This window comes from Chionomys nivalis, chromosome 8 (genome assembly GCF_950005125.1).
Source record: "Chionomys nivalis chromosome 8, mChiNiv1.1, whole genome shotgun sequence".
NCBI classification, from domain to species: Eukaryota; Metazoa; Chordata; class Mammalia; order Rodentia; family Cricetidae; genus Chionomys; species Chionomys nivalis.
The window spans coordinates 55,671,320-55,696,233 of NC_080093.1; the positions used below are offsets into that span (position 1 = coordinate 55,671,320).

Here is a 24,914-nt window from a genome sequence, read left to right on the forward strand (position 1 = left end):
AGCTTGAGGAAGAACATGAAGCGGGGCGGTGGTGGCGCACGCCTTTAATCCCAGCACTGGGAGGCAGAGGCAGGCGGATCTCTGTGAGTTCGAGGCCAGCCTGGTCTACAAGAGCTAGTTCCAGGACAGGCTCCAAAACCACAGAGAAACCCTGTCTCGAAAAAACAAAAAAAAAAAAAAAAAGAAAAAAAAAGAAAAAAGAACATGACCTCCCAGCACTGGCCATGGGTGGAAGCAACCTATTTGAAAGTGGGACACAGGGCAGGTCTTTTGAGTCATGGGGGCTTTGCTCTCCTAAGGAGCTGTGGGCCCCATCCTCTTCTACCCTTCACTTCCTGATGCTTAGTTAAGTGACTTTGCTCCATGTGTTCCTTCCAAGAAATCCTGCCACAGGCCCACAAACAATAGGACCAATCCAATCACTCAAGAACTGAAAACTCCAAAGCTGTGAGACAAAAGTCAACTTTTTCTCTGTTTAAGTAGATTATCTCATCTATCTTTCAAACTTCGAAACTATAAACTCACTGGCCTAAAATAAACTTAAATCCCAAGGATAAGAAACATTAACTAATGTCAGCCAGGCAATGGCAGCACACTAACTGTGAGTTCTAGGAACTGAACTCTGGTCCTCCGCAAGAGCAGAAAATGTTTATATCCACTGATCAATCTCTTCAGTACCTATTTCAAACAATTTTAAAATCTGGGGCACTCAAGCCAAGAGATCAGGCAGTTGACAAGGGCCTCCTTCCAGATGATCCATTCAGGATGGAAGGTGACAGGGTAGAACAGCATCACGGTAGATCTAAGCCAGGTACAGGGCTCAAGCCTTTAATCAAAGTACTAAGAAGGTAAAGCAAGCTACCTCTGTGTAAGTCTAACCTAGTCTACACAGAATTCCAGCCAGTAGGGGCTACATAGTGCAACCTGTATCAAAATATTAATTTCAAATGGGTGTGTTGGCCCATGCCTTTAATCCTAGCCCTCAGGAGGCAGAGACAAGCAGATCTCTATGAGTTTGAGGCCAGTCTGATCTATTCAGCATAGTCAGAACATCCAGAGCTATGTACGTAAAAAACCCCTCTCTCAAAATCCAAAATAATAATAATAATTTTATGTATTTCTTTAGTGTTGGTATTATAAGTGTGTGTCACCATCCCTGACATCCAGTGCCCATGCATACACACAACCTAGAAAAAAATAAAGGAAATTTGAAATATACATCCTCAGAATACCCTTCAAGAATGGTACTGCATTGCCAGGCGGTGGTGGCGCACGCTTTTAATCCCAGCACTCGGGAGGCAGAGGCAGGCGGATCTCTGGGAGTTTGAGGCCAGCCTGGTCTACAAGAGCTAGTTCCGAGACAGGCACCAAAGCTACAGAGAAACCCTGTCTTGAAAAACCAAAAAAAAAAAAAAAGATATCCCAGCACTCAGGAGACAGAAGCAGGTGATCTCTGAGTTCAAGACCAACCTGGTCTACACAGTGAGACCTTGTCTAAAAACAAAACAAACAAACAAAAACCCATAGCAACAAAAGTGTGTTAGCACCTGGAATCCCAGCACTAGAAAGGCTAAGATGGAGGGGGAGCGGGTAATCAAAGATCAAGGCCAATCTAGCTACATGGTAAGACCTTGGTTAGAAAGAAAAATCACCTGCAATTTACTATATAGTACAGAGAGCATGTGTCTAGGGATCCCACATCCCCAGCTTCTACCCCTAGCAAGGCTAAAAGAAAATAAGAATAAAAGTATAGCAAAGGAACAAGAACATAACACAGAGATCTGTGGTTTTTCTTTTTTGTCTCTCTAGTCTCACCTCACACCCACTATCCTCCTGCCTCGGCCTCCAAAGTGTGTCGATTCTAACGGTGCACCTTCACATCCTGCTTGTTTTCTAGGTTACTTGTTTAAAAAAAAAAAAAAAAAAAAAAGATGAAGAAGCATATTTAAATTAGGTCTGCAGCAAATGTCTCATCAGAGGATATCGAGGATATCAAGAATACAGCACTTCACAGAACTGGATCCACACCCTCCCACCAAAAGGAAAACAATGACAAGAATGTCAGCTTCAAAAGGCAGGGATGGTGGTGCACGCCTTTAATTCCAGAGGATCCCAGGCCAGCCTGGTCTAAGAAGTTGAGTTCCAAAACATCCAGAGCTACCTAGTGAGACCTGATCTAAAAACAAAACAAACAAACAAACAAACAAACAAACAAAGAATTCCAGCTGAGCCAGTCCCAGCAGTAGAAGGACGCGCCAGGAGTACCTGCCTTACTCTTACTTCCTAGGAGAGTGACTTGCTACTCTATGAAGGGATAGTTAAATACAGCAACAAAGCTTTAACAGGGAGAATTGACTGAATGCAGCCAACAGGGCAGCATACCAGTCTTCCCAGCTACCGTAGCTGAAGCTGAGGCAGGAAAATGACTGAATCCAAGAGATGGAGGTCAGCCTAAGCGATGTAGCCATCACAGAGTGTGTGTGCTAATAGTGGTGAGGAAAGAGAGCAAACTTTAAATTCCTTGTAACAACAGCCCACAATACCAATAAGCTTAGAACTGGTCAAAGATTTTCTAATTTCTATAGGCACAATGAAGTTAAAAAGCAAGGCTCTGATCTGTTGGTAATGTGACCAGAAACAACCACCTCCACCAAAAATAAAAAAAGCTAATGATCTGGTTTTTGTTGTTTGTGGGTAGTTTGGTGTTTTGGTTATGGTTCAATTTGGTGTCTTTTCAGAAAGGTTCTCAAGTCATCTAAGGCTAGCCTCAAACTTGCTATGTAGCCAAAGGTAGCCTGATCCTCCTGCCTGCCTTGGCTTCCCAAGTGCTGGGGTTCCAGGCACGCACAGGCTGGGCTTCGGTCAGAAGGGCTTCTGTAGGAGGAGCCACAGGATACAAAGCTGGGCTGTTTGCTTGCTTGTTTTTTTGGTTTGATTTTTGTTTGTTTGTTTGTTGTTGTTGTTGTTGTTTGTTTGAGATAGGTCTCTATTAGCTCTGGCTGTCCTGGACTGTGTAAAACAGACTGAACTCAGACTCACAGAGATTCACCTATCTCTGCTCCCAAGTGCAAGGATTAAAGACATGAACCACAACACCCAGCCTCAGAACTATATTTTGAAGTATAAAAAACACAGAACTTTTCCAAAATACTCAACTTGTATTTTCATCCTTTAAAAAGATTTCACCATAATCTAGTGCTTTTGAAACTGCAACTAGAACACAGACTTCCTCTCTACCACCTCACAGAAGGAGGCATAGCCTGCCCTCAGGCAACTGTCTGGGAACGCAGGGAGCCAGCAGCCTAGGCCCCAGGGCAACCTGAGGGCTCACCACACCTACCTTACCACCAACACACTTGACCTTCATCAGAAGACAATCCAATGTGAATCTGGCCTTCTGCCTTTCAGCTATCCTTGAGGCCAGTGCCAACCAAGGAAAGTAAGTGGGAAAGCGGTTAATGCCAAGCCACCGTGGTTCTCATAGGTTGAAGTTTCAGGCTCCAGATATGCACAGGGCAGAGGAACCAGACTGACACGAAACCCAGGCTACAAGTTTTTCCACATGAGCACACAATGCAGGAAGAGAGGCACTGACTCAAAGCTTTGGTGGCCATGTGAACTGCATACTACAGCACCTAACAACAGTGAATGGGACCTCCACAGCAGGACCCCTCTTCCACTGGGGCACAGGCAGATGTGGACACATCCCTGCCCACCCCGCTCTGAAAATCACACTACCACCAGTCCAGCATTGTACCCTGTGGCTCCTCCTAACCTACCCTCATTCCTACCTCTAATCCTCAGCCCTTCTTCTCTAACAATACTGAAGAGAAATGGGTGAGGTTGGTGACAGAATTCTTGGCTGCAGGAGCCACAGGGTGGCCAGGAGTAACACCCTTTTCCACCCAGTTCCCTGGAGGGTTTTGGCAACTCTGACTTTGTAACCTCAGGCTCCACACTCTAGGTCTTCAGCAGTTCTGTGTACAGGACCCTATTTCCCAGTGAAGCCTCTGTCTACTCACAAGCTATCTATTTTATACATCTTGGCCAAGCCCTAACAATGCCACATCCACCCCAGGACTAATTATGAAACACTGCCATGGCCCTCATCTCAGCACAGCAACACCCAGTTAATCCTAGACACCTTGAAACTCTCCCAGAATAAAACTGCACATGTGGCACTGTGTTTTCAGGACGTGTCACCCTTGTTGACCTTCACACGGAAGTCAGGAAAGTATAAAAAGCAAACCCTTATTATATATTTTTGCAATCTGAGTGTAAGGCAGCATACAACTTAGTAAAAACCATCCGTTTGATTTTGATCTCTGGTTTGAATTTGTTTGGTTTTTTTTTTCTTTTTTGTTTTTTTTGTTTGTTTGTTTGTTTGTTTGTTTTTTGAGATAGGGTTTCTCTGTGTAGCCCTGGACGTTCCGGAACTCGCTCTGTAGACCAGGCCTCGAACTCACAGATCTGCCTGCCTCTGCCCCCCAAGTGCTGGGATTAAAGGTGTGCGCTACCACCACCACCCCGTCTGGAGTTTGTTATTGCTGCTGTTTTCAAACAGGGTCTTCCTGTAAAGCCCAGAATGATCTGGAATTCATGATCCTACTGCTTCACTCAGCCTCTGCAGTGCTGGGATTACAAGCGTGCAGAACACCTAGCTTACTCATTTAGGTTTTAAGTGAAGGCTATTCAATCTGCATTTCTGTCTAACTAGGGAGATTTTTATTTAGCGTCTACACACAGAAGTTGAAAGATGCCATCCAACTTTGTACCTCCCATAGCTTCCACATCAGGCCACACCAGGCCACATGCCATTCACTGCGGACCAGATGGGAGAGTGGGAGCGGAACATTCCAGTACTTTATTAACCTGCAGTCAGGTGAGGACTACACCACACACTTCCATTCCACCTGAAAAGAATGCTTGCTAGGCAAGGCCGCACCCAAGTACATAATCCTCCAAAGTTACCTTGGAATTGCAGATTTGTAATATCCAAATACCTTATGTAGCTCTATTATTTCTCCATACCTCCTGTAGGATCACCCGCCTCCAATCAGAAGTCCATCAAGAAAGGTGTCCATCCCACTCCACCTCCAGATCTAAGAAATCTATCAAGCAAGAGCCCACCATGTCCATCCTAATGGCAGTGCTGGTTCACTGCTTTTTTTCTTAAGTTTTCTGATTTATGAGGGTTTTTTTTCTTTGTGATGGCATTTCACTGAGAAACCCAGGCTGACATCAAATGCAGTCTTGCCTCTGGAATTAAAGGTTTACACTACCATGCATAGCTTCAGCAGTTTTTTGGTTATTTCTTTTTAAATTACATTTACTTATTTGTATATGTGTGAGCATGCACATGTGCCATCGTACATGTGTTGAAGTCAGAGACAACGTGAGGAAGTCAGTTCTTTCCTTCCATCATGTGGGTCCTAAGGATCAAACTCTGGTTGTCAGTCTTAACCCTCTGAGCTATCTTGGCAATCTAGGCCAACCAACACTTTTGACAAATTTATTACAGATTAACAAAAATACTTTTGTTTTTGGAACCTTATAAATCTTCAAGTTTGAGCTCAGGGGTTGGCTCAAGAATCTGCCACAGATGAGATCCACCAGCGCTCAAACCTTCTGCTCAAGAGTTCACAATATGTATTTCAACTCTTTTCATACTATGTAAACTCTCTTCAAAATACCATTTTTGGGGATGGGAAGATGATTAAGTGGTTAAGAGCACTTGTTTTCTTGCAAAGGCCCAGGGTATGTTTCCCAGCACCCACCCAGCACTCAACAGTCATCCAGAACTCCAGTTGCAGGGAATCCAACACCTTCGGACCTCAGACACCAGGCATGAATTCAGTACTCAGACATACACGCAAACAAAACTTATACACATAAAATCAAACTGATTTTTAAAAAAAATAACCATTTTCTACAGCAGATGCTCATCTGCCCTTCTAGTCTGACTCATTTGTTTTTTAAAGAGCCAAGGAAATGCCATTTAATCCCACAGAGACAGCCTTTCTAAGAACCCTGCTGCAAGCAGCTGCCAAAGCAGCAGAGAGAATCACTCTAAGAGGAAAGAGGTACCAAGTGTGGTGCCACACACTGCAATCCTAGCACTAAAAAGGCTAACCTGGACTACACGTGAATTCAAGGCTGGGAGCAGGAAGGGCCATGTGATCACTGCTAAGTTCTGACATGGGAAGATGCTATGGGATATGCAATGGACAGCCAACTTGTCAAAGAAAGTGACACCACCCTTCAGAGAGGAGGGAGAGAAATTGCTATGAAGATGGCACTATGGCGCTATGAAACCCCTGGTCAAACTACAGTGCAGCACAGGGCCCTGCCTGTAGCAGAGACTTCCTTCCTCATCCCTCTTCATACTGTCACAAGCTTACAAAATGGGTTTCTAAGGAATATGAATTATGCAGAAGATTGCAAAAGAAAATGTGCAAGACAAGCATTCTTCTCAAAAAGTCAGCACTTTCAATGGGACAGTCAGGAAAGAAGACAAAGTGAACTGCATAGACTTTAATTTTGAAGGTTCTTTTTAAAATTCAACAAAAAGTTAGGCATGGTGATACATGACTATAATCTCAGCACTGCAGAGGCAGCCTGGACTACCTAAGACCTTATTTCCAAATTAATTAGTCAATTAATAAATATGCCAAGTGTGACAGCTCACACAGTGCTCAGAGGGCTAAGACAATAGGACTAAACAGTGAGTTCCAGGTCAGGCTGTAGTACAGTATGAGTCTCACAAAAGTAAAGATTTGTTTAAACTAAAACAAAGGCTGGAGAGATGGCTCAGCAGTTAAGAGAGTTTGCTGCCCTTACAGAGGACCTGAGTTCAGTCCCGGCACCCACATCAGGTAGCTCACACCCACCTTCAGCTCCAGCTCTAGAGTATCTGATGCCCCACAGGCACCTGCACTCATGTGCACATAACCACATCAAATACAATTAAAAACAAAGCAAATCAGTCAGGCACTGGCGGCACAAGCCTTTAATCCCAGCATCAAGAGGCAGAGACAGAGGCAGGTGGATCTATGCGAGTTCAAGTTTGAGGCCAGCCTGGTCTACAGAGCAAGCTCCAGGAAAGGCTCCAAAGCTACACAGAGAAACCCTGTTTCAAAAAAACAAATAATAAAAATTAAAAAAAATAAAACAAAATAAAATAGAGCAAGTCAAACAAAGAAAACAAAAATTAAAAAAGAGAAACCCTGTCCCAAAAAAAAAACAGCCAGGGGGATAAGAGCACTGGCTCCTCTTCCAGAGGTCCTGAGTTCAATTCCCAGCAACCACATGGTAGCTCATAACCATCTGTAATGAGATCTGGTACCCTCTTCTGGCCCAGAGGGATACATGGAGACAGAATACTGTATATATAATAAATAAAAAAATTAAGAAAAAAAACCAGCCAGGCAGTGGTGCTGCATGCCTTTAATCTCAGCACTCAAGAGGCAGAGATGGGCAGATCTCTGTGAGTTCAAGGCCAGCCTGGTCTACAAGAGCTAGTTCCAGGACAGCCAGGGCTATTACACAGAGAAACCCTATCTTGAAAACCCCCCCAAAAAAATAAATGAATGAATAAACAAACAAATAAATAAATAAAAATATTCAACATACCAAGTTTAATTTGTCTTTACCATTATGCAGGAAAATCAAATAACAACTTTATATTTAATATTTACATGGAACTTAAGCAGAATTTGAATTGTTATGCTCCATTTCTGAATGTCCAACTTACAGCTAATAACTGAGGTTCTATGAATAAATAAATATTTGAGACTTTAGTAATGCTAAAGTACAGTTCAAAGGGACATCCACAACAGCAGACCTGATAGCTGCGCACAACAAACGACATTCTTCTCTTAGGAACATTCAAGACATACCACTTGGCCACCCTGTCTTCCTTCACTTGAGCCCTAAGGAGGCACCTAACCTACATTGTCTCTAAGCCCCAATCCCAGCCCCAGCCCCAACACAGGGACAAATGGCAATTTTTGCAATTTCCTGCCCATGGCAACATGACTACTCTCACAAAGACCTTCTGTCTTTCTGTTGTAGTCCTAGCTGTTCTGCATCAATTCTCAGAAAATGCTGTGTTCAGCACGGTCACAGAAAGATGCTCTTCAACTTGTGATGAAGTTGTGCCCAGCAAACCCACAGTAAGGTGAAATAGTGCACAGAAAAGGCATTGAACACACTTAGCCCAGAGCCGCAAGCTCAGCAGCACACTGCAGAACTTGTCTATACTAGTGGCCAGGGACTGAGGGGATGCGGCACTCACTGCCACTGCTCAGTGTCATGAAAGGATCATGCCACAAGCAGCCCAGGAGAAGATACAAACTCAAAGTCAGATTTTCATGGACTGTGCATTGCTTGCATGCACATTAACAAGAACAAAAACCCCATCGGGCCAAAGCACCTTAGTCGGGGATCACTGGTGTTCCCAATCATACTGGACTGTTGGTATGTCAACAGCAGTAGACAAGTTCCATTTCACTGGGGCTGTGGTCCAGTGACAGTGCTCTCACCTAACATGAGTGAGGCCTGGGTTCCATCCTCAGCACTGCAAAAGCTAAAGAGGAAGGCATGCTTATTTAAGCGATATATGGTTCTGCCTGATGGACATACATCACTCGTGGAAAAGCAAGTGAAATTCCAAACCCCTAATGTCAGACAGAAGGATTGTTGTTTCCTTGGAACACTATCAATACAACAGGCTATATAGGTGTCAAGGACCACGCTGAGTGAAAAAGCCAACCTCCAAAAGGTCACATGCTGTACAATTCCATTTATGTGACATCCTTGGGATCACAAAATTACAGAGCTGGTGAGCAGATTAGCGGTTGCCATGGTGGGAGGCAGTAGGTGTGGTTATGAGAGCTGATGCCACAGAGCTTCATGGTAACAGAGCAGAGCAGTCTCTCACAGAGGTGGAAGTCACACGAAGCTACTCAAACTAAAACCACACAGCACCACACACACACACGCTCAGGTACACGTTAAGTACAGGTAAAACTACTGACATGTAGGGGCTGAAATACTCAAGGCCTCAATTCAAAATCCAGCACCAAAAAATAAATAGCCGGGCGGTGGTGGCGCACGCCTTTAATCCCAGCACTTGGGAGGCAGAGGCAGGCGGATCTCTGAGTTCGAGACCAGCCTGGTCTACAAGAGCTAGTTCCAGGACAGGCTCCAAAACCATAGAGAAACCCTGTCTCGAAAAAGCAAAAAATAAATAAATAAATAAATAAATAAATAAATAAATGAACAAAGAAAGTAATGAAATCTATATAGCCCAGTGGTTTGTACTGTTTTCCAGTGTTGAAAATATCCTATTTACAAAAGATGTCCACATCAGGAAAGGTGGGGTAAAGGACGCCAAGGACTTTCCTGTCAATTTCTTCACAACTTCTGTATTGACTGGTTTTGTGTGTCAACTTGACACAAGCTAAGCTAAAGTCATCAAAGAGGAAGGAGCCACAGTTGAGGAAATGTCTGAGACCCAGCTGTGAGGCATTTTCTCATTTAGTGATCAATGGGGGAGGGTCCAGCCCATGCTCAGTGGTGCCATCCCTGACACTGCTGGTCCTGGGATCTATAAGAAGGTGGGCTGGACAAGTCATATGAAGAAAACCACCAAGCAGCTCCCCTCCATAGCCTCTGCATCAGCTCTACATCAGCTCCTGCCCTATTTGAGCTCCTGTCCTGACTTCCTTCAGTGATGAGCAGCAATGCTGAAGTGTAAGCCCAATAAACCCTTTCCTCCCCAACTTACTTTTTAGTCATGGTGTTTCATCGCAGCAATAGAAACCCTAACTAAGACAACTTCCTATGAATCTATAAATATTTCAAAATAAGAAATTATAGCTGAGCAGTGGTGTCACACGCCTTTAATCCCAGCACTTGGGACACAACAGGCGGATCTCTGTGAGTTCGAGCCAGCATGGTTTACAGAGCTAGTTCCAGGACGGTCAGGGCTACACAAAGAAACTCTGTCCTGAAAAACCAAAAGATTAAAAAGAGAAAGAAAAAGAAATTTTAAAACTTAGACTTCAAAAAAAAAACACTAGAATTTTACTTTTTTAACATCTAGTGGGGCAGATGTGCCAGAGCAAACACGCCGTGGTGTGTATGGAGATGCTAAAGAGCACTGTTGGGAATGAGCTCTCCTACCACAGGGTACCAGGGATAGAGCTATGGTCATGGGCTTGGCAGCTAGTGCCCTTACCAGTTGAGCTATCTTATCAGCTCAAATTTTTTTCTTCATGACAGCTTACAAGAGAAACAGCAATGGCCCAGCAGTTAAGAACACTGGGTATGCCAGGCATACCATTTAATCCCAGCACTCGGGAGGCAGAGGCGTCTCTGTGAGTTTGAGCCTGGTCTACAGAGCGAGTTCCAGAAAAGTCAAGACTACAGAGAACTACAGAGAATCCCTGTCTCGGGGAAAGAGAGAGAGAAAGGGAGGGAAAAAAAGAAAAGAATACTGGCTGTTCTTGCAAAGAATACTGGTTCAATTCCTAACCCTCACATGGCTGCTAACAACTGCCTATAACTCCAGTTCCAAAGGGTCTGATATCCTCTTCTGACCTCCACAGGCAACAGGCACACATGTGGCATACATACATACAGTCAGACATGCAGGCAAAACATTCATTTTATATATGTATATAAAATGTATATATTCATGTATATACATATATATATAATACTGGATGCATATATATATTGTATGTGTATCTTGTTAAAGAAGCAAAAATCAAGCTGAGGTGGCCCAGCAGTCAAGAATATGTGCTGCTCTTGCAAAGGACACAGGTTCAGTTCCCAGCACCCACCAACCACATGGGTAGATCACAACCACCTGTAACTCCTGTTCCAGGGAATCCAACAGCTGGCCTCTTCTGGAACCTGCAGGCACATGATACACATATAAACAAGCAGGCACACACATATACATAAATAAAAATAAATAAAGGCAAGAGAAACAGAAGCAATTTACAGGACTCTGACACACTGAAATAACAATACTGAATTCATAGCCCTGGCTGAAGTAGATCAGGAAAGAGCAAGTTAGTCTTAAGAGACAGAATTTGAGCCGGGCCATGGTGGCGCACGCCTTTAATCCCAGCAATCGGGAGGCAGAGGCAGGCTGATCTCTGTGAGTTCGAGACCAGCCTGGTCTACAGAGCTAGTTCCAGGACAGGCTCCAAAGCCACAGAGAAACCCTGTCTCGAAAAACCAAAAAAAAAAAAAAAAAAAAAAAAAGAGAGAGACAGAATTTGTCTGTTACCTGAGCTGCAAAGCTACAGGTCTAAGTGATGTGGTAGCGGGGTGGTGGCCGCCTATGCTAAGAGGGTAAACTAGTAACCCAAGTGGAAACAGATGCAGAACCTTCCCGCTTATATCCCTTTGTCCCCCTTGATCCTTCCCTTTCTCTCAAGGTTCAACACAGGCCTTCAAAGAGAGAAGCATCAGGTTAAAAAGCTGCGGAAACAGATTCAGACGATACTGCGGCCTACAAGTAACTCTTGAGAACCAAGGCTCACTGGCAGGTGGCTTCCAGTTACGGGGCTGGATGCAGAGCCAGGATCCTGCATTGTACCTTGGGGGCTGACCTGGGAGTACCTCTCCACAGAGCCACCACTCACTCTTACCATGAGTAAACAACAGTGGCCCCCTCCCCATGGCCTAGGGATCAAGTTCGCACCAACTCTGTCCCTGCTCCCTCCTGAGAGCTTCTGTGTCTTACTTGTAGCTGACTCACTGACAGAGGACATATTGTGTGCCAGACACTGAGGGGCACGGAAGGGGTGAAGTGAAGAGCGAGGACAGAGGGCCCTTACTTTGGTGCTTCCTGTACAGCAGGACACAGACTCCACTGGAAAAGACAACATCACAACAGAGGACACAGCTCCTTAGAGGAGGGCCACAGTGTCGATAGAGGCCAGACAGCAGGAAAGCCAGACAGAGACCTGGATCCCAGATAGGCCCAGGTACCCCCTCTTTCAATGGTTCCTCTGGGAATGATCTTGTATGCTTCCTACATCTTTGAGGAACAATTTACCACCATTACAACTGAGGCACCTGGTGCTACCAAACATACTCCAAGACACAGAATGCCCCCCCCACAACAAATGCCAATCATTCCCAAAGATCAGCTGCTCCAACACAGGGAAAGCTTGCTCTACAGTCAGACAATAAGTCATTTACCAAGTTCTCACTAGGTGCCACCTCTGATCAAACACTTGGGTGAGAAACTGGCTTTCACTTTCAATGTCCTGATCAGCTGAACTCTCCTCAGAGAACACAAGGACAGGACGGGGGAGATGGCAGGGGCGGCGGGCCAGGCTGCCATGCCATACCTGAAGACCCACATGATGGAAGAAGAAAAGGGATTTCTCAGAGAGATGTCCTCTGACCACCACCTCAGAGGCACCATGGCTTGTAGATGAATACACCTACACACACACACGCACCTATAAATGTAGTTTTTTAACAAAAATTTTAGAAAAAAATGCATCATGACTATGAATGCTATGGTCTACAATTTTGGTAAGCCCTAGTCCAAGGATGCTTGTTTCTTTGCAGAGGACAGCAATCTACTCCTCCAGAATCCTGCAGACCCAGGCAAGCTGGGGTCCTGCACCCAGTCTTAGGGAATACAGTCTTAAAGTGTTAGTATGATGACAGCACCGGACAAAGTTCCTCAGGACACACGTTAATCTCTAAAGTAACAAAAGTCATGGAGTCAGCTATTTGCTGGGGGGAGGAGGGGATTTAATAACCAACTGACAGGAAAATGGCCTTTCTTCTCTTCAGTAAGCGGCTGTCTGATAACCCTCCGAAGTTTCTGTAAGCCAAAGTCCTGGGCACCCGCCCTACCTGACCTTTAACCTTCCGATCCATTTCACTTTGGGCGGATTTTTTTTTCTACCCAGGGGACACTGTCTACAGAACTGCTCTCAGCAGAGAAGCAAGAGCAGCTTCCAGCATCCACACCCGGCTGCTGCCGGTTCCCTGGGGGAATGAGTCACTTTAATCGCAGTGGGTGAGATCTAATCATCGCCCAACACTCCGCCTGAATCAGGTCCGAGACGTACGGTGTCCTGATCCCCGCCCAAAGAGAAAATCCACGCTGTTTTGGAAAAGGCTGGGTTAAAAGCTCCATTACTAGAAAGACCAAGATGACATCATGCTGGGGAGGGGCGTCTTGGGCCGGAAGCCCCTCGACGGTGCCACAAACCCCACAGACACCCCACCCCGCCCCACATTCCCATTGCTACCCCTAGCTCTCAAGACACCTAAACCCCGCATCTCAGTCTGAACACCCACAGGCAATCCCCAGCTGTCCAAACCGATACACGCACCCACTCCACCCGGGGTCCGCACCCCCTGATCTCTGCCTCGCACCTCCGCTTCCTACCCCCACCCCACTGCCAGATTAGCACGTCCAGGACCCAGCCCCGCACGCTGGCCTGAATCTCCACTCCACACCCCCACTGTCTGTCCAACACCAGGGAAACAACCACCCCCGCCCTAGCCTGGGTCTCCGCAGCAGACAACCAACTCCCGCCAGATGTGCACCCAGGACGCGCGCTCTGTACCCTAAGTGCCCGCGCGGGACCCCCGCCCCACCGCGCGATCTTCACCCCGCAGCCCTCATTCCCAGGCCTCCGCCGACCCGCGCGCCCGCTCACATAGCCCTCCCCATCGGGGCCGCACCCCCAGGCCCCCGGCCGCACCTGCGGACCCCCAGCCGCGCCCCCACTCAGGCCCTCCCAGTGCCTAGCACTCACAGTTGCGGATGTCGGAGATGAAGACCGCTAGGCCCCGCATCCCGTCCCCCTTGGATACGGCCGGCATCTTCGCGCCCCGGGAGCGGCCTCGGCGGCGGGCTGGAACAGCGCGGGCGCGGCCGTCACGCCGAGGAGCCCTGGAGCGCGGAGCCGCCTAGCCACAGCCGACTCGGGCCCCCGAGCGCCGCTCGCTGGGCCGCGCGCGCGAGCACGCACGACGCACGCGCCGACGCGCACGCTGAGCCCTCGCGCCCGGCGGTGGGCGGTGCGAGAGGGCGTGCGCATTCTCGCGGTGCAGGGCTCCGGGGCGGGGGGGAAGGGGGGAGGAGGAGGCGTGGCGCTGGATGGTGCCGGACCGGGGCCGGGAGAAGCCTAGCTGTGCTGTGCTGTGCGCGCAGGCGCCGCGCCTCCTATTTTCACCGCCAGGCAAAGGATCCTTCTAAAGTAAACCTGACTAGCCCCCGGATCTTGCTATCACGAGTGGGCCCGGCTTCACGTAGATAAGGACACCGACACCAGAGCCGACCAACCCTGTGTCACGCAGAAGACGGGGGAGGGGAGAAAGTGGAGTGCTGTGCTGCTACAGTAGCACCTGCAGCGGTCAACCTTCGTCTGTCAAACCCGCCTCAGCTTAGCTCTCTTGCAGTGGGACTGGTCTCTTTGCCCTACCACCCGTGTGGAGCCGGAGCCGGAGGCGCTTGCGAGCCTCTAAACTGGGACAAAAGGAAGCGCTGCTCCAGGACCCCACTTCCTTTACAAAAGGGGAAACGGAGGCCTGAAGATATACTGACCAACTTGCCGAGGTGACTGTTGTATGGAGTGCAACCTCTCAGCACCCATTCAGGCCCCTTTGCTTCTTACTTCTGCTCCCCTGTTCCACTCTCTAGCCAAGTGGACCCAATGAATCCTTCCTGTGATCCCATTTTGCAGAGGACCTGGCTGGGCCCAACACTTCGGGAAATGGAAAGTATGATGGTCCTTCCCCAGCTCTCTTCTGTGAAACCAGGTGGTTTTGAAGAGGAAACTCCCCACCTCAGGTGGTTATACTGGCCCAAATCCACCAGGCAGACTTTTGTCCTTTCCCATCCTTTTTTGCAGAGTCCACGTGGAGTCTAGCCTGGAGATGGAAGAGACAGGAGGGCCCTCCCAGGAATCAGCCACCCCACTAAGGCCCCTTAACTGAGATTATAAAAAGCCAACTCTCTGGCAAGGCTGCTGAGTTTGCCTAAATTTGTTTTTGTTTTGTTTTGGATTTTTTTTTTTTGGTTTTGTTTTTGGTTTTTTGTTTGTTTTTGTTTTTTTTGTTTCCGAGACAGGGTTTCTCTGTAGCGTTTGGAGCCTATCCTGGAACTAGCTCTTATATCAGGCTAGCCTTGAACTCACAGAGATCTACCTTCCTCTGCCTCCTGAGCACTGAGGTTAAAGGCGTGGGCCACCACCGCCCGGCTGCCTGACTAAGTTTTCTAAGGCAAAGAGCCAGCATCAGAGAATAAACTTCCCACAGTCACCTCCTGGCAGAGGTATTGACTCTTCAGCTTGTCCTCCCCATCAAAAGGATGATGCTTCTGGGCCATATGAGGAGTGCTAGGCAGGGAGCAATATGAATTCCCAATGCCTATGCCCAGAGAGGAATACAGATGCAGAAAGGGCTCAGACTCCTCCATTGCACTGACTCTAAGATTCACCACAACTGTTTGTGATGGTTAATAGTTAAATAAAACTTTATCATATTCATTGAGGAGTATGCAATGTGGAAACCAGAAGACACCTCATGAGAGTCGGTTCTCTCTTTCCATCTTGTGAGTCCAAGGAAGCACCCTTACCTGTTGAGCCATCTCAAAAGATGGTTAATCTTGATTGTCAGTTTGAGGGATTTATAATCACCATGAGAACAAACATCTGGGCAAGCCTGTGAGGAAGTTTCTAGGTTAGTTAAATTGAGATGGGAAGGCCCACCATAAATATAGGCAGCGCGGGTCCTGTGCTGATTAAAAAGAATGGATGGTGTAGGAGGGTCTTCTGTCTTCGTGTTGCTTTCATTGGGTAATAAAGAAACTACTTTGGGTCCTTGATAGGGCAAAACTTAGGTAGGCAAAAAAGACAAAACTAAATTTTAAAAAATAAAAATAAATAAAAAGACCGGGCGATGGTGGCGCACGCCTTTAATCCCAGCACTCGGGAGGCAGAGGCAGGCGGATCTCTATGAGTTTGAGACCAGCCTGGTCTACAGAGCTAGTTCCAGGACAGGCTCCAAAGCCACAGAGAAACCCTGTCTTGAAAACCCCCCCAAAAAATTAAATAAATAAATAAATACCATAGAGCCGCCAGAGTCAGACATGCTAAATCTTTCCCGGTAAGCCACTTTTCATGTGGCAATACACAAATTAATAAAAATGGGTTAAATCAAAATATGAGAGTTAGCCAATAAGACACTAGAGCTAATGGACCAAACAGTAATGCCTTGGCCTAGTTGATAGGGCAAAACTTAGGTAGGCAAAAAATCAAAACTAGCTGGGCAGTGGTGGCACACGCTTTTAATTCCAGCACTCAGGAGGCAGAGACAGGTGAATCTCTGTGAGTTCGAGGCCAGCCCGGTCTACAAGAGCTGGTTCCAGGACAGGCTCCAAACGCTACAGAAAAACCCTGTCTTGAAAAAACAAACAAAAAAAAAATAGAAAAAAAACATAAATCCTCCGCCTGAGGCAGATGCTGGTTAAAATCTTTCCCAATAAGCCACTGCCACATGACAATACATAAATTAATAGAGATGGGTTAAACTGAGATGGAAGAGTTAGCCAATACAAAGTTAGAGCTAATGGGTCAGACAGTGCTTTAATTAATACAGTTTCTGTGTGGTTATTTCGGGTGTAAGCTAGCCAGGTGGCCAGAACAAACAAGCAGGCCCTCACTCTACAACAGAACGGGAACTGAATTCTTCTCTGTTTCCTGGCTGTGGTCAGAATGTGAGCAGCTGCCATGGCGTCCCCACTGCGATGGACTATATCCCCTAACCATGAGCTTCAACAAGGCCACCTTTTCTTTTTTTTTTTTTTTTAAAGTTTTTTTTTAAGATTTATTTATTTATTATGTATAGAGTATTCTTGGTATTCTGTCTACAGGCCAGAAGAGGGCACCAGATCTCATTACAGATGGTTGTGAGCCACCATGTGGTTGCTGGGAATTGAACTCAGGACCTCTGGAAGAGCAGGCAGTGCTCTTAACCACTGAGCCATCTCTCCAGCCCCAAGGCCACCTTTTCTTAACTTGCTTTTGTCAGGTGTTTGTCACAGCAAAAAAATAAATAAAAGTAGACAAGATAGGGTCACACAAGTGTGCTACATCAGGCCTGACCAGGGGCTGTAGGAAAGACTCCTCCACCTGCCAGCACCTTTTCCCTCCCAGAGACACAGGTACAGGGATCACATTCACCACCCAAGCCTGGAACCTGAGTACATGGTCCTTCAAGGCCGCTCCTCATTGGAAGAGAGGCTGCTGATGTGCCATCCTGAGGAATGAGAGCCCCACCTTTCACCATAACCACTAGGCAGTAAGGGCTCTGCAGGCTCCAGCTGGGGTTGTTCAGAGAGACTAGCAAAGCATCCCAAATGGACAGCTTCTGCAGCACCACCTGACCTTGTCTCGGTTCCTGTGCTCACCTGGGTCTGCTCACACCTCCTGTCGGTTTTATAAATGGCCCAGTTTTCCTATAATTTCTTCAGTAGGTTACAGATAATAACCTTGTGGAGTGCTTGGGGGGTGGGGGGCGGGGCGGTTCTCTGTCTAGCACAGGTGTGCCTAGATCCTGAGCTTATTGAAGTATAGAGATGTAGAAGTCCTCAGACCCAGTGGCTATCTCTGTGATTAGATGACCTGAGGTCATCAGAAGTGACAAAAAGCCATGGAAGACCAGGTCCTGAAAGCAGAGTAACCCATGCCCAAAAACAATGTATACATATGGAAGGATTCAAAAATTCTAAAGTGGTTGTGGGTATGGCTCAGTGGCAGAACATTTTTCTTGAATGCATGAGACCATGCCTGAGGTCCACAGGACCATAGAAAAAATAAAACAAATGTCATTGAGCATGGTAGTCCATAGTTTGTAATCCCAGCTACTTCAGATGCTAAGGAAAGAGAACTGGAGGTATAAGATCAAATAGGCAAGTTAATGAGACGCTTTCTCGAAATTAATTTTCGTTTAGACAGGGTCTCATGTGGCTCAGGCTAGCCTCAAGCTTGTTCTGTAGCTGATACTGGTCTTCAAATAATCTTTTTAAAGGCTAGTGTTGTAGCTTAGTAGCCAAAGGTTAACCTAGTGTAGAGATCAGGCTGTACCCTGCTCTAAGTTACTACATTTTATGTGAAACCACGGCTTTCAGGCTGTGCCTTGTCTTGGGTGACTCCATTTTACAAGCAGCGTGTGACTCTATTCTGAGTGCAGAAGTAGAGGCAGGGCAACTCTGTATCTCATTCAAGCACATAGGCACCACCACCTTTCCAGCACCACCCATGAGGCACAGACTGATAACTGACATTACTAAGAAATTGCAAAGTTACCACCTACAAGCTTATCAAAATATATTGGAACACAAGGACACATAGGTGCATTAAAATGGTCTCAGAAAAGCCAGGTCTTTCTGGGTAGTGGTGGTGCACACCTTACTCCCAGCCCTTCCAAGGCAGAGGCAGGCAGATCTTTGAATTCAAGGCCAGCCTGGTCCAGGGCTACACAGAGAAACCCTATCTCTAAAAAGAAAAAAAGAAAAAAAGAAATTGAATGTATTGAATACACCAGACACTTAAAAGGAGAGACAACTAACTCTCCCATGGCAGCAGTGGTGGCAGAGATAGTCCCATAAACTGACATCTGACCATCACATGACCATCACATGACCATCACATGACCATCACATGACCATCACATGACCATCACATGCAGTGTGTGCCTCGAGGAATGTATAGACATTAAAAAAAAGCTCCTTATTGTTCCCTGGGGCAGGATGTCTGACTACTTGTCACTGTCCACTCAAATTTCAGTCTGTCCACTTTTCCGTCTGGACGCAGTCCTGCCATGGCCCTGCTCCTGCACATCTCCAACAGCTCTCCCTTATCGTTAGTTACTTAATATCTTATCTAATCACATGCATATAAGCTCTCTGCCTCTGTCCTTAGTGAAACCTCTCTGAATTCACCTCTGTCTTTGTTAGCGTTACTATTGCTGTGATGAAACACCATGACCAAAAACAGAAATTTAAGGAAGAAAAGGTTTGTTTTGTTGACACTTCTGAAGTCACAATCCATTAAGGGAAGCCAAGGCAGGAAATGTAAACCCAGCGTGCCCATCATAGCTTGTTCAGGACTGTCTGTCTGTCTGTCTGTCTGTCTATCTATCTACCTACCTACCTATCTCTCTCCCTTCCTCTCTTCCTCCCTCCCTCACCCCCCTCTTTCTCTTCAGTTTTTTAAGACAGGGCTATCCTGGAATTCACTCTGTAGATTAGGCTGGCCTCTTGTCTTCTGAGTGCTGGAATTAAATGCAAGCAACACTAAACTCAAGTCAACCTGCTTTCTTGTAGAATCTAGGACTACCAGCTGAGAGGTGTTCTCCACCCACAATGTACTGTGCCTTCCCTTATCAATCACTAATTAAGGAAATGTCATACAGGCCTGATTACAACCCAATCTTACAGAGGCATTTTCTCCAGTGATGTCCCCTCCTTTATGATGACTCTGCCTTATTATCAATTTGGCGTAAAATTAGCCATCCCAACCTTTTCATGGTAATTGTTTCTTTTTTTAAAAAAAAAGATTTACTTTTAGTTTATGGGTATAAGTGCTTACCTTCATGTATGTATATGTACTATATGGTGCCTGGTGCCTGCAGAGGACTGAAAGTGACATTGGATCCCCTAGAAATGGAGTTACAGATGGGAACTGATCTTCGGTTCTCTGCAAAAGAAGCCAGTTCTTTTCATCACTGAGACATGTCTCTAGCTTTTTTGTTTTATGTATATTTGTTTTTGCTTCTTTTGGGTTTGGGGATTTGGGGGATGTTTGTTGTTGTTTGGGGTTTTTTTAATATTTATTTTTTATTTATTATGTATACAATATTCTGTCTGTGTGTATGTCTATAGGTCAGAAGAGGGCACCAGACCTCATTACAGATGGTTGTGAGCCACCATGTGGTTGCTGGGAATTGAATTCAGGACCTTTGGAAGAGTAGGCAATGCTCTTAACTACTGAACCATCTCTCCAGCCCCCGGGTTTTGTTGTTTTTGTTTTGTTTTGAGACAGAGGCTCCTGTAGTCCAGGCAGATCTCAAACTCACTATGGAATCAAAAATGAACTCACTATGGAATCAAAAATGAACTTCAACTCTGTTTTTCTACCTTCACTTCCCAAATGCTACTTACCCATCCCTTTAACTCTTTACTAGCCATTCGGTAACCAACATTCTGATGCTGTGGAAAGACATACACATATGTGTGTGTGTGTGTGTGTGTGTTGCTATGTGACATATAATGTGTGATCTGAGAGTTAATATTAGTAATTAATACTGAAACAAAAAAAAAAACAACGAAAGACTGGGGATAAAGCTCAGTTGGTAGAGTATTTGTCTAACATGCACAAACCCCTGGGTTTGATGGCTAGCAGGACATAAAACATGGTGCGATGGTGCATGCCTATAAGTCCAGCACTGGAAAAATGGAGGTGAGAAGATCAGGAAGTGCAGAGTCATATTCTGCTCCGTAGCAAGTTCAAGGACAGCCCTCCATTTTTGCTGTTGTCAAATACAGTTAAGATTCCAGAAATTCCTAGAATTAATGAATAAAAAGGAATTCATAGATGTCAGTGCTTGAACCCGCCTGGCCCGTCCTTTGACTTTGGAACTGTATAAGATACAGAAAGTCAGCATCTTCTCAGGCTCTTGGAGATTACCCCCTTAGATTGGCAGAAATGGTGGCAAAGGTGAGCTCCTCGCTTTAAAAAGCACTTGGTCAAGATGATCATGGCCCAAAGAACAGAATATCCTGCTGGCTACAGAGTCTATGACATCATTAAATGATCTGCTTAGCAATGGCACTGGGGTGGGGGGGGGCTGCACAAGGGACCCTTTAACCAACAAATTGTCAACTCTCTAGCCCCTGCCTGGTCATGAAAATTCCAGATTTGGTGAATCATGACTAATAAAAGGCATTAACTCCTCCCTGATATCCAAAGACAGACCAGAATCCAGACCCCAGATCCTCCCAGAAGAGGAGATAGGTGCTGCTGAGAAGAAGCAAAGCCTATAGTAACATCTCAACTCTGCCCTCCCTTCCTGGTGTACGATCAGCGAAACAGGGGAAAGAGACACCTAAGGGTCAGAGTTAGGAGACAAAGCATTGGACTCTATGGTAGAAACTCCTTTGGCCTTCTGGCTGAGAGAGTAAAAAATGACCACTGGGTAAGACTAAGGTAGGATAGCTGGGTGAAGACCTTGGGAGGGAACACCCCTACTGCTCACTGATGCCATGCCCACCTTCAGAAGTTCTGATGAAATGGCCTGGTGAACTAATATGTAGCTAAGGATAATCTTGAACTCTTGATCCCCCTTCCTCCATTTCCAAAGTACTAGGATTATAGTTGTAGGAAGGCATTTCTGTTTTGTGTGTGTATGTGTGTGTGTTATAGGGGGCTGAACCTCACATATACCAGACAATTGCTCTACAACTCAGCTATATTCCCAGCTCTATAGTGCTGGAAGTTTTTCCAAATATTCTCAGTACCAGAGTGTGGTCTGTAGCAGGTAACTGCTCTGCCCAGCCATTTAAAGGAGTAAGATTCAGGAAGTGTTCTGGATTGTCAGGTATATAGCTGTAATGGTGATGGTATCTCAGTTTTATTATCCACAGAATCTAAAAGGAAAACTAGTCAACTTGTAAATACACAGACCCTGTCTCAAAAAAAAAAAAAGAAAGAAAGAAAGAAAGAAAGAAAGAAAGAAAGAAAGAAAGAAAGAAAAGAAAACTCGCTGGGTGGTGGTAGTGCATGCCTTTAATCCCAGCACTCAGGAGGCAGAGGCAGGTGGATCTCTGTGAGTTCGAGGTCATCCTAGTCTACCAGAGCTAGTTCCAGGACAGGCTCCAAAGCTACAGAGAAACCCTGTCTCAAAAACCAAGCCAAACCAGACGGGGCTACACAGCAAGACCCTGTCTCAAAATAGGAAAAGACATACATACATGTATACATACATATGTACTAATAATATGTCAGTAATCCCAGGACATGGGACATGGAAGCTGGAGGATCAAAGCTTCAGGGTCATCCTTAGCTAGATAATGAATTGGAGGTCAGCCTAGACAATGGTCTTCAACCTTGTAAAGATATGTTGCTTGTATTGCTTTAATAGAATGCTGATTGGCCAGTAGCCAGGCAGTAAGGATAGGCAGGGCAATGAGAACAGGAGAATTCTGGGAAGAGGAAAGGCTCAGTCTGTAGTTGCCCCCCAGATGCAGAGGAAGCAAGATGAGAATGCCTCAGTGATACAAGGTACCAAGCCACATGGCTAACACAGACAAGAATTATGGGCTAATGTAAGATGTAAGAGTTAATAAGAAGCTTGAACTAATAGGCCAACCAGTTTATAATTAATGTAGATATCTGCGTGTCTCTCTGGGACTGAACTGCTGCAGGACCAGGCCGGATAGAAATCTCTGTCAGCATGCATGCATACGTACATACATAGGTACTAATAACATGTCAGTAATCCCAGGACTTGGGACATGGAAGCAGGAGCATCAAAGCTTCAGGGTCTTCCTCAGTTAGATGATGAGTTGGAGGTCAGCCTGGAATACAAGAGACTCGACTTCAAAAATAAACAAATAAATCAAACAAATACTAGGATGTAGCATAGATGTAGAGTTTTTACCTATCTTAAGTAGGTTTGTCAACTTGACACAATTTCTACTCATCTGAGAAGAAAGCTTCTTGATTCAAAAGATTATCTGGATCAGATTGGCCTGTGGGCATGTCTGAATGATTGTCTTGAATAGTAACTGATGAAAGAGTGTTTGGCCCACTATGGGTGGTTCTATCCCTAGATGAATGATCCTGAGCTGAATAAAAAAGCTAGCTAAAGCTGGGCAGTGGTGGCTCATGCAGTTTGAGGCCAGCCTGGTATACAAGAGCAAGTTCCAGGATAGGCACCAAAGCTACAGAGAAACCCTGTCTGGGTTGGGGGCGGGGGTTGTGGCAGGGAGAAGCTAGCTAAGCAGGAGGCTGTGAGCCAACAGCTTTCTTTTATGGTTTCTGCCTCCAGGATTGTGCCTTGAGTTCCTGCCATACCTTCCCTCGGTGATAATGGACGTGACCTGGACATGTAAGCCAAATAAACACTGACCTCTTCATGTTGCTTTTAGTTGGTGTTTTATCAGAGCAACAGAATGAAAATAGAACACTGCCTAACATGTACGAGGCCTTGGGTTCAATTTCCAGCACTGGTGAAAAAACAGTCAACATTTACCATGCAAGGTGTCAACAGCTACAATCCCAGCACTTGGGAGATGAAGGTAGGACGTTCAGGATTTTAGTGTCAACCTCAGTTAAGTAGTAAACTCAAGGCCAGGCTGAGTTACCTCAAACCCTGAATCAGAAAACAAGCAAGGTTGGAAATGTTTGCTATGCAAGCATCTAAGTTTCAAACCCTAGAAACTGGGTGAAAAAGAAGGTCATGGTGACATCCTGAATCCCGGTACTAAATGGCTTGTCTTAGTTTCTACTGCTGTGTTGACATACTATAACCAAATCCAACTTGTGGAGGAGAGGGTTTCTTTGGCTTGCACTTCCATATCTCAGTTCATCACAGAAGGGAGTCAAGAACTCAAGCAGGACAAAAAAACTGGAGTCGGGAGCTGATGCAGAGCCCATAGAGGAGTGCTGCTTGCTCCTCATGGTTTGCTCAGCCTGCTTAGCTGATGCAGAGGCCATAGAGGAGTGCTGCTTGTTCCTCATAGTTTGCTCGGCCTGCTTTCTTATAGAACCTGGGGATGGCCCCACTCACAATGGGTTGGGCCTTTCTACATCAATCACAACTTAAGAAAATATCCAAGGCCAGGCGTTGGTGGTGGCGCACACCTTTAATCCCAGCACTCGGGAGGCAGAGGCAGAGGCAGAGGCAGGCGGATCTCTGTGAGTTCGAGACTAGCCTGGTCTACAAGAGCTAGTTCCAGGACAGGCTCCAAAACCACAGAGAAACCCTGTCTCGAAAAAAAAAAAAAAGAAAAAAAAAGAAAATATCCAATAAGCTTGCCTTCAGCTAACTCTTATAGAGCCACTTTCTCAGTTGAAGTTCCTTCCTCTGAGATCACTCTTGCTCATGTCAACTTGACATAAAAGGAGCCAGGAGAAACTGGAAGGTGGTGGCGCACGCCTTTAATCCCAGCACTCGAGAGGCAGAGGCAGGCGGACCTCTGTGAGTTCGAGGCCAGCCTGGTCTACAAGAGCTAGTTCCAGGACAGGCCCCAAAAGCTACGGAGAAACCCTGTCTCGAAAAATCCAAAAAAAAAAAAAAATAAAAATAATCCCAGCACTTGGGAGGCAGAGGCAGATGGATCTCTATGAGTTCATGGCTAACCTGATCTACAGAGTGAGTTCTAGGACAGCCAAGGCTACACAAAGAGACCCTGTCTCAAAATATAAAACAAACTAACTAACCAAGAGAGTGGGTGACCCTTTGGGGTCACTGGAGAACAAGTCTAGCCTAGTTAGTGAGCTGTGAGCTGATGGGACCCTTCCTCAAAGGAGGTGGCTTGAGTTTCTGAGGGTGACACTCAAGGTTGTCATCTGACCTCCACACACACACACACACACACACATGCTTGGAAAATATACAAAATACAAATAAATAAATAAAAACCGAGAGACCAGAACTTGATAAAGGGCATGGGATTGATTGCAAGTTGGTCAAACCTGAACGAGAAAACAACAAAATCCATCTTAATTTCTCTCCACCTTTTCTGTGGTACTCTTATAAATTTTTAATTATGTATGTGTGGTATCTGGTGTCTGCCTGCCTGCCTGCCTGTCTGTGTGCACGTGAAGGCCTAAGGAAAACCTTGGGTATAA

The 24,914-nt window shown here is 45.8% G+C and overlaps 1 protein-coding gene across 2 annotated transcripts in view; it reads right to left on the bottom strand.

The window, feature by feature from the left end:
- The window catches only part of Ap2a2 (adaptor related protein complex 2 subunit alpha 2), a 71,238-nt gene extending 57,204 nt beyond the window's left edge, over positions 1-14,034 (bottom strand). For both annotated transcript variants that reach the window (XM_057777875.1, XM_057777874.1), the window contains exon 1: positions 13,812-14,034. In XM_057777875.1, the coding sequence (XP_057633858.1) occupies positions 13,812-13,878 (67 nt within the window). In that variant the 5' untranslated portion in view covers positions 13,879-14,034. The remainder of the gene's footprint in view (positions 1-13,811) is intronic.
- Between the last annotated feature and the right edge of the window lie 10,880 nt (positions 14,035-24,914).